The sequence below is a fragment of the Cariama cristata genome, unplaced genomic scaffold (assembly GCF_000690535.1).
Source record: "Cariama cristata isolate BGI_N322 unplaced genomic scaffold, ASM69053v1 scaffold19896, whole genome shotgun sequence".
Lineage (NCBI taxonomy): Eukaryota > Metazoa > Chordata > Aves > Cariamiformes > Cariamidae > Cariama > Cariama cristata.
The window spans coordinates 36,127-46,458 of NW_009620620.1; the positions used below are offsets into that span (position 1 = coordinate 36,127).

The window sequence follows — 10,332 nt, forward strand, 5'->3', positions numbered from 1 at the left end:
ACTCGTGCCACAGCTGTGGCGGACCACGTCAGTCTTCCCTCAGTAACTGAGTAGGTGGCACCTGGCTGAGAGGCAAAAGGAGTCCTGAGCTGTGAACTGCAGAACTTGGGGCACTCGCCGAAGTAAACATGAACCCAGTGGTCTACCTATTCAAAGAACAAGCTTGCTCCTAAGGATACTAAACCTTGGGGCCCAAGTCATGGACCTAGATTCTTTGTAGTACATGTACTGTACAAATCCAATACTAATTTGTCTCCAGCAACGCACCCCAAATTAACAGCTATTTTTCCATCTTACAGTTTCTATATGTTCATCTCACCAAGCAGCTTGAAGGTGGATTGAGAAAAGCCCGTATTCTGGTACTATGCACAACAGAAAAGCCCACAAGGAAAGTAGTAATTCAGAAGAAAATGCAATAAATAAGGCACAAGCCAGACAAAAAGAGTAACAGAAAATTTCCAGTGGTTGTTCGGAAAGTAAATGTCTGCCAGGAAGGCAGGGACCCAAATAAATAAATAAAAAAAGACTAATCATAACACATCCATACAGAGATTAATTGAAGACTGACAAAACTAAGATGGCAGTTCACCCCTAGTCCTCTCCTACTTTGAAGGGTTTCCAACATTCATGTTCTTTTAACACAACTGTGTGGATAATGTAACAATCTTCATTCCAAGAAATCAGAGCAGGTCAACACAGCCCTTTCATTACACATTACCATTAAAACTTTTCCTTTCTTCCCTTGCTATTTTAATAGTCAGAATTGTTCAATCGCTTAGACATTTACACCCAGTAAAAGCACCACACGAGATTCTGTAAAACTTTAATTTATTCCCCTCCCAAGTATCCAGAATAGAAGACCCTCTTAAGTTGGAGAAAAATGCGACAAAGAAATAGATTACCAGGATAGCTGTTCACATGAAGAAGAAAAAGCACATACTACCAAGGTTACACAGAAAACAACCCAAAAGTCCTATTTAATGGGATAGTGCAAGTTAACAGCATGTCTCTGGCAAGGATACCTTCATTCGGATTATAAAAGTTTTACAGAACAGAGTTAGATCAAGAGTCTGGATGGGTCTTTGATACTTTACTATAGCATTAGGAACGTACTGTTTGAAAGATGCTGTACAGAATGACCCACCAAACAAATGTATTTACAAGCCTGGGGAGAAAAAAATTATTTTTCAGTTTATTCAAAATAAAAATACACATAGAATTATGAAAATATAGGTTTACTATTTCCACCACACAGAAGTCAATGCTGCTGTCTGAAAGGCTTGCAAGATTATTTCAAGTTTTTTAAAGTTCATCTTTTTCCCTCAATAAGGTGTACCTATGTTCACTGGGTGCCAGTTTCTGGAATGAGCTCTCTGGCGGGCTGCTTGCTAAATCCTGAATTGGCTGAAAAACAGAACAAACAGTAAAATTGCTTGTTAGGCTCATTTTAATAATCAATCACCTCCGTTAAACAAACTTCTAGCGTCTATTATGGGAGTGCACGAATGTCCAGCAGTCTCACAAATTGAGGTGGGTTTTTTTTTTGCAAGGCACATTATAAGTCTCAAGCAGGTGGAATACACACGCACACATACATGAATTGATTAAGCACCATCAGTTAAGGATATTCCTTTTGTTGACACATCTCAAAGGTAACGGCCATCACACGAGTTTCTATACCAGTGACTTCAAAGCATTTCAAATGCACCCCACTGTATATTTGTTTGAGTGTATCTACCACTTGCTCTGAAGGTATTCTAGTTTGTGTGTGTTTTTGAGATGGACCAGGGCAAAAGTGACATCGCGGCCAAAATATTTTACCATTCATTTTCTATGGAAACTAATAAAAAAAAAAAACCCCAAACCCCAACAACAAACCAAATATGCAATTCAAGGGACATAAATGACCTGACTTCAGTTGAGGTAAGGCCAGTATTTGCATCGCACGTAGATACACATCTTCCACAAGACGGCAGGATGCCATACGGAGCTGAGACAGTAAACATCCCAGGTTTTGTCTGCATTTTGCAAAGGAGGATGGAGCCAAGAGCAAGCCCGCAGCTTGAGGTGACAAGCTTGGGCCCAGATAGGCAGCAGGAGGATCCAGGGACTCGGTCCCTCCCTGGTCAAGCCTCCTCAACACTGCAACTGCCTCCGAGTGTCTCTTCCTCAAGCTCGCCTGTCTAGTTCCGAACTGACCCGCTGCCTGGCCTACGCCTCGGTCCCCAGCCCTGTTTTCTGCAACTCCTCCTGTTGACCTGAATTCTGGGTTGCTCAATGAATTCCCGAGAGACACAGGGAGTTACCAGTTAAATGAATTACTGCTGAGACAATTCAGCCTGCGTGTTTCCAACGGCCAGTCATGACAACATTCAAAAGCAGTGATTCTCCTGGCCCAAGGCATGTCCTCCATGGCTTTCACGCTTTTAAATCTTTTGAGGAAGGCAACAGAAGGCTGCACTCACATGGCTTAACACAGTGTGACCCTTACCACATCCCACAGATGACCAGGAAAATGAGCCGGTAGCTATAAATTGTTTCGGTCTGTCCCTCACCCATGGATTCTGGGATGGGCCCAGGCACCCCAACACAAGGGCACCAGGTTTCCTCTGGGACCAACGTGGCTCTTTGAGCCCTAGACAATGCAACATATAACTTAAAAGAAGTGTTTAAAAAGCAGTTATTTCTTTAGAGAGTGCCTGAGGTAACAAGAAGGTTGCCTGACAGGCTGTTACATTTGCACTTTTCATTGTGACACCAGGCGTATCAGCTGAGTGGCGTACAACGAAGATACAAGGCTGATCAAGACAGTTAAAGACTGGGCTGAGCAGAGGGAATCGGCGCTGGTGATGCTCTCTTTTCTGCCTCTTGGATTAAATGAAACACTGAGGGGTTCCTGAGTTTTGTCTAGAGAAGGATCTAGTAATTGTGCTCCTGAAGAGATCCAGGACTGACTTCCAAGCATGTAATTGTACAGCATGACAACCTTTGAGCAGGACACTGAGGAATCCAAACTGACAAATGCAGCCTGTGACCTCTTACTAACACCACTTGGTAACTGCATTAATAAAATACCACATGAGAACCTCAGGGCAGCTCTATGAGCTCAGAACAGTCATCTAGCCCAAGAGCTTCTGTTTCTGCGGGGAAAATATATATATTCTTATACTTTTCCCTTATTTGAGACAAACAGGTACCATACTTCCCCTTAATGCTCTCCCTGCCTTTACTCAATGGAAGTTTAAGGAAGAGCCAAGCAGAAGTGGCAACGTTATGCTTCTATCAACAGACTTCTCTTTACATACACATATTAGGAAGTACAGCTCTGACAAGGAGCAAAACCAGGTCTTTATTACGTGGTCAAATTAAATGTGTTTGTTGTAACCTTACCTGACCAGGTGCTACATCAGTTGGATCAGGGCCATGATGAAACTCTCTATGCAATTTTCCAGAATGCAAGTCTAGTACAAATTGCTTCAGTTTACCTGGAACTCTGGAACAAATCCAACAGAAACACCCACACGTTTATTAAAAGTTAAATCCAAACACAGAAGATTTAAAGTGCACTGTTTGGAGCAGCCAACTTCTGTTTATCTAGCACACTATGCCCACTTTTCGGTGATTAATAGAGGACAGGAAGCCAAATGGTTTGTTAAGGCATCCTACCAGCTTCTTTTTCTTTCCACTGTCTCTTGAGAACACAGCAAGTATTTCATCTTTTCAATAACTCCCACAGAGTTGTACTAGCCGGTAACTTCATTGAATACTCACTTCAGCTCCCCACTAACCATAATGTAAGAGGGAACAGCAGGTTCCAAACGCACAGTTTACAGATACAAATGACAGTTTGGGTAGCAGTATTGACAAAACATCTTTGAAAGGCTCTCCAGTGCCTGAGCAACTGCACATACACTAGAGATAAGCACTAAGAGGATATCAATGTAAATCTAATCTGAGATCAGCTACTGTCACCCACAGCAAACGTGCTAAACTACAGCATCCAGTTTTATTTGTGAAACGTCAAATAGACTAAGCTTAAAATGAAGAGTTGATCTAATAAGTATTAAAGAGGAGATAAAAAACTATAACGTGAGCACTATGCATGCAATCAAAAGGTAATGGATGAACGGAGACAGGTTTTGTAGGGAGTCTTTCATCAGACCAATTACTGCATTTAGGAAAGAGGGACAAAGTGTGGTCAGACAGGCTATCAGCAATATTTCAGATCATCAGAAAACTCTATGGATAAAACGTAGTATAACACAGAATCGGGAGGTATCACTACAGCAACATCTGTAACTAATCAGTATTACAGTGGTACTTTGAGGGGTCTCTTCCCTTCCCAGGTAAGATCAGGAATCAGTACTGATGGAGAAAAAGGGGTTCATTCCAGCCTGGTTGTAGGGACAGCAGAATCACTGCTCCCTGCTTTAACCCTGGGCTCCTGCCCTGTTCTAGGTCAAGTGCACCACTGGAGACATTCCCCTCCAACCTCTTCTCCTCTCCTAATGCAGCAAGGGCGTTTGGTGCCTACAGCCTCTTGTAGCTCAGCTGGCTCTTGCTGAGAAGCTACAAGTGATCTGTTGAACATTCTCTACTATCGTTTCCAACTTGAAAGAGCAGGATGAATCAGGCCAGGTGGCCAAAGTATGAGGACAAAATATCGAGTGGTGGTCTCATTTGCCTATCAAGTAGCTATTCTCCAAAAAGACAACTCCTTAAAGAGAGAGGAAATCTTTTAGTGGGCCAGTTCTGAAAGTACCATATCCAAACCCTGTTGGTTGGTAGCAGCACTGAGATTACAAGAAACAGTCTGGGGCCAGTTTGTAAAAGAGTCCAGAAAATGTACTGAAGTTGCAGAAATCCTTGCAGGTAGATGAAAGTCTCAGAATTAATATTTTACCTATTATTTAAAAAAAAAAAAAAAAAAATCAAACCACCCAACAAACCAAACCAAACACACACACACAAAAGAATACCACCCCAGGAGCTCCAAGCTCTCTTTGTTTCCAAACTGTTTGTTAGGTATTTCTAAGTATCAGCTCAATCTCCTAGAGTAAGGTTGAATAATTATTTATTATTAAGCAACTGTCTACAATCCTGACATCTCTCTCTCATCTTCATTTGTATGTAACAATTGGTAGACAAACAAGCAAGTAGCTGTTATTATTCTGATAGTGTTTCACAGAAACAGAACAGGTAAGAAACATAACATGAAAGTCTAAACTAAACATCTTTATCGCCCCTATAAGAGATATTAATTTATTTTAGGGCTGTTTCAAAAGCGAGAATAAAGAAGAATGCTGTCAAAATGCAAATATGCCACTATTTTTTTTAAAGCGCTGGCATGTGCGGTGAACATGATCTTCCAAAGAAATAGGAACACAGGGAGAAAAATAGTCACTATCAGAGTTTCAATATACATAGCTTTAGATATTTGAAAGGCACTATTTGAGATACATCAAACAGAGACTACATTTTAAGAATAAGCCTGTGGAGAATTATGGGGAGAAGCTAGGTTTGAACCCTCCTTCCAAATGTGAACATTTCAGGTAAAAAAATGCCTCCTGGAGTGGCAGAATTAAACATGGGATCACGTTCACATTGCATGCTAAGTCTGAGCTTTGAATCCTTGGCTTTGAAAACTCGGGGTATTTCGTTTTTGTCAAAAATACGAACAGGCAAAAATTCAAATCTCAAAGCCTAGGCATCTAACCAGGACTTAACAAGCAGTGTATATGCAGAGGTACCTCCTTTGAGACAGAAACTGGAGTTTAACACACAACCTGAAGACAAAGACAGCGAGCTTGTCTCATGCTGAAAGCCCCTGAAGGTAATGTTTACGCATCTCCACTCCTCAACTGAGCCACAGGAGACACAACATCTGCTTCCAAGGCAGTACAGCACAAAGAGAGAGGCTGTTGTAAAGAGGATTATCACAGTGGTATTTCACCTAAGCACCCTGATACTTCTCTCACATATTTTATCCAGATAACATGCCAATGACCAGCCATTTTCCACGCTGCACGTGGAAAATTTCAGAAACCCACACAACAAGGACTTCTCTGGCAATTTTCCAGGTTTAGATTAATGCAGGAAGGTTGGAATTGCACAGCAGGAAAAACCAAACCAGCAGGCTGGGAATTCTTACATGGTGCATTTTACAGTAATCATTCCGTAACACAGCACTTCAATATTCCATGTTGTATTTTAAAACTTCTAAAGTTAATTGATATATCTAGATCACCACTAAAAATACCATGCCAGGGTCCAAATGCCTAACTACAATGGAAAACAGCAAAACTTTGAAACAAAAGAGCAGCAGCATCTAAAAATTTAATGTGAGATTCTCTTCTTGCATAAAGTAATGCAACTCCATGTAAACAATGACTTCACACCAATTCATATTGCTTTAAGGCTCTGACATTGAATCATACATAGACAGCTTTACCTATCCCAGATTTATTCATCTTCCTACCATAGTACTGATTACAATATGAGCATGTCTTTTCCTTTGTTCTTCTCAAATTAAAATGCACAGAGAAAAATACTTACGACAAGTCACTGAAGTCTGGAAAGACATACATGTGCCTAAAGCTATCAATGGCAATAACAGGGCAGTCTGCTGGAGTCTTCTGAATGTGGAGGAGCGGGTGTCTGAATTTATCACAGTCAGCATGGAGGAAGTTTATTGTACCTTAAAATTGTGAGCAGACAAAAAAATCCATGTTAAGATTTTTTTTTTTTTTTTTACAAGGTGGAGATACTAGATAGATACAACATACAAAACTTGAAAATAGATTTAAGTAACTAACACCACCAAAATAACGGATTTTCTTAAAAGTGTTTTTCACCACAAAGCAAACTGAAGATTTGTTTAATGCCCTCTCAAACTGCATTACGTCATTTAGATAAGAAGGATTTCTGAAATAGTTACATACTAATAAATTGTGTATCTATTTTAATCATTTCCTGAGGGGGGGATCCCCAGTGTCAAAAGTACATAAACCCCTTTAGTCTCAAGAGCTTTAAAGATAGGATTTTGTCTGGCCTTTGCTTCCACTCTACTGAGTTTGCCTGAAAAAATTTATACCAGTAAAAACAAGAAGCAGCAGGAGTTACTGCAAACCTTTTTCACTTATTAACTGTCGTGCAACTTCCTGTTGGAATTTCTCTAAACTGTCCAAGTCGTCTTTCATGTGGAAAAGTATGAGAAAAGGAAGGCCTTCTTCTGTCAGTTCCTGCACAGAAAACAAATGACAAATCTCATTTCTTAAGGGCTCTTAAGTGATTCCAGCACTTTTCAAATTCAGTGAGATCTCTACTTTAAAAACAGCTGAAAGAACAGGACTAAAGATGTTAACTGCTGACCCTTCATCAAAGATATCCGAGTGATAACAGTTAACCACGTTTCCTTCCTCTATCACATACAGCAGGTAAAGGATGAAAGTATTTAATTGTCAACATTCTGGGAAGGGATACACTTGCACTGGAATACTTGCTCAAAAGAAATAGCCTGATTCTGAGAAAACACAACATCTTCATAGAAACAGCAATAAGGCCTGAAGAACATGGTATGAAATACTATGAAAAGCTGAGGGTGTATTCTGGAGCCAGTCCTAGCTTGGTTCATGTAGTAAGTTGGTGTTTCCTTATCACAACACAATGAATGAGTATCCTCCATCCTTAAAAATAATTAAAAAGAAAAAAGCAGAAGTTCGTGACATAGCTATACCAGTTATGATCAAGCACTGCTCTTTTTCCAGTAAGTGTGTCCTGACTGGTCACCTCTGTAACACCGTTATTGAATTAATAGACTAGAACATTACTAAAATTGATGAAGAAATGAAAACCTTTGTCGGATCAGCAAACTTTAGTTTCTCATAGGAATGCGTTCTTGCAACCCGAGTGCCTTTTTAAGATCTCCATCCAGGAACAGATAAATGTAGGAACTCCTTGAATAATTTATTCAGGATTTTTCTTTTACTCAAAACCCAAACAACATGCATTTGCTTGCTTCAAAAGCGATTTTTAGGCACCTTTGAACATCAGCTCAACCCGCTAGAGCCCAATTGAAGAAATAATCATTTATGATCTAACAAACGCCTACAGTCTTGCCTACCTTTCATTTGCACAACTGGTGTACAAGCAAGTGCTGCTATTTCTTTGATTCTAGCCTGTATCAGAATAAAATCTATGCTTTTTGAGAAAGATAGCACTCATTTGTTCTGCCACCAAATAGAAGCGTTTCCTCAGATATTTTCAATTTGCAGTAATTTGGAAGAAATGCTTTTCATATCAGTAGGCAGCCAGTGTACGTGAAATTGCTGTCATTCCCCCTTCAACCAAGTCTGTCAGGTAAGTTGAAGATTCGTCTTTTAATAGCAGATTGCAAAGATCCTCATAACTTCAGTGCTCTTGACAAAATCCAAGCTTTCCAATCCATCCCTAAACGAACCACTAACAGTATTTGCTCATTCTCATTTTTACACACATGAATTTGGCTGGCTCTCAGCCTCCTCTCCTATTAGAGGATAGGAAAAAGTCTCTTTTGTACCATTACAATTATGGCTCTGTTTCCTCACTCATTTCAGCAGGTACATCTCCAGAGAGAGAACTCCCAAACAGAGCTTGGTATTCTGGCTCTAAGCTCCCCTCTTGCTTGCAAGCAGCTAAAAGGACAGCCTTGGTGAGTTATATTCACAAGATCAATTCATCTCCAAATAGGTTGTTAGGACAGTTGGTTTGAAAGCCTTGCTAATTTTGGCCCTAACTGGTTTCTATAAAGTACCTTCCTTTCTTTGCTTTTCTATTCCAGCTTTCATAGCATGTCTTACTGATCAAGACGTGGCAAGTGGAACAGCTATTTCATTTGCTTTGGACGGCTCCCTCAAAAGCTACTGTCTCCTTTGGCACTGCAAATATCAAAAGATTTTTCGTTAGATGTGAGCTTCCCACATTACTTCTGTATGCCTTTGAGAAACTTTCTACCCTTTCAAAAACTTACCGTTCAGCACCATCGTTAGGCCACACGGTTCATTGTATTCATATAACATAGAAGTGAACGGACCCATTACGGGTTAAACAGTGATTTCTTCTCAATGGTATTCCTGATCTCAACAGCCTTTTCTTGTGAAGTACAGGGGGTATCTCTTGAATGGACAGTCTTCTCAAGCAGAAGACCTTGCTTCAGAGTTCAAGTACTATGTGTTGTCTAAAGTTACAACCATGAACTCTTGTTCAGACTGGGCATCTTCCTGGCTAGCCTGCCCGTGACACTTAGCAGATAATGGAAACATTAAGAAAGGAAATGAGGAGAAAACCTACTAGCAGTTTATAGAGGCCAATTTTGATTTTAAAGTTGAATTTAAAGTCTGTGGTAGAAATTTTTGTCTTTACCTTATTTATATGGTATTCTAGTACCATAAACACAGCTTAACAGTCACAGCACTTCATATTTTTACCCTGTAATATTGCGCAGTATGCATTAAGAGCTCATTTAAATACTCTACAATCTCAGCAGGCAGAAGTATCTCAATTCTGGCATGTTTAAATTTGTTTGGGTATTGGCAGCACTGAAATTTTTAAACAAATGTTGCTAGGCAAAATGTCACATTGGAATTGTAAATACCTGACTAAGTAAACCGGAATAAAGGGTTGAGAGAACCACCAGAAAAACCACAACACAATGTGGTACAAGCTGACAGTGATGAACCTTGGCTTCTAAGGTTCAGAATTCCATTTCACCGTGGGAAAAGTAAACTGAAAATCTACCACACACTTCTGAAGATGTTAACGTGCGGCATCTTTTACATATTGAGTTGCAAATGAAGAATTAAAATTTGTTTAACTAACAGAACTTTCCAATAAAAATTGGCAGCGTTGACTGGAAGACTGTACTTAAATCATTTTGTGCCTCCCACCCTGTCCTTCCCTCTGTCATGTAACCTGATGGGTTGTGCATGCCCAGAACAGAAGTATTACAGACCCTGCAGATTCTGGATAAAAAAGAAAAAAAAAAATTAAGTGTGCAAACTGAGAACAGATATGACCGATTCTTTGGTTTCTAATCCAGTGTGGACAATGTACTGCAATTTGTTACAAGCCTCAGAGTTTCTAGCAGATGCTGTGGCTACGTACAAATACTCCTTTTGAGATACTGCAAACTTGCTAATTTTCTAAAGATTGTTTTTTCCTGTTGGTTATTTTACAAAAAAAAAATTATAATATGGAGTTGGAAACAGATGAAAAAAAAGTAAGAAGTAAGTTACAAAAGAAAACAGAAAAGCGTTAAAAGAAAATAAGGATCATAGAATCATAGAATCATTTGGG

At 39.8% G+C, this 10,332-nt stretch overlaps 1 protein-coding gene across 1 annotated transcript; it reads right to left on the minus strand.

Annotated features, from left to right (window-relative positions):
• Positions 1–811: 811 nt before the first annotated feature.
• Positions 812–7,267, minus strand: ERP44 (endoplasmic reticulum protein 44). The gene is made up of 4 exons (XM_009701680.1): positions 7,130–7,267; positions 6,556–6,697; positions 3,391–3,493; positions 812–1,404 (listed from the first exon to the last, which is right to left on the minus strand). The coding sequence occupies exons 1-4, from the start codon at positions 7,197–7,199 to the stop codon at positions 1,303–1,305; spliced, it is 417 nt and encodes a 138-aa protein (XP_009699982.1). The 5' UTR covers positions 7,200–7,267; the 3' UTR covers positions 812–1,302.
• Positions 7,268–10,332: the final 3,065 nt, after the last annotated feature.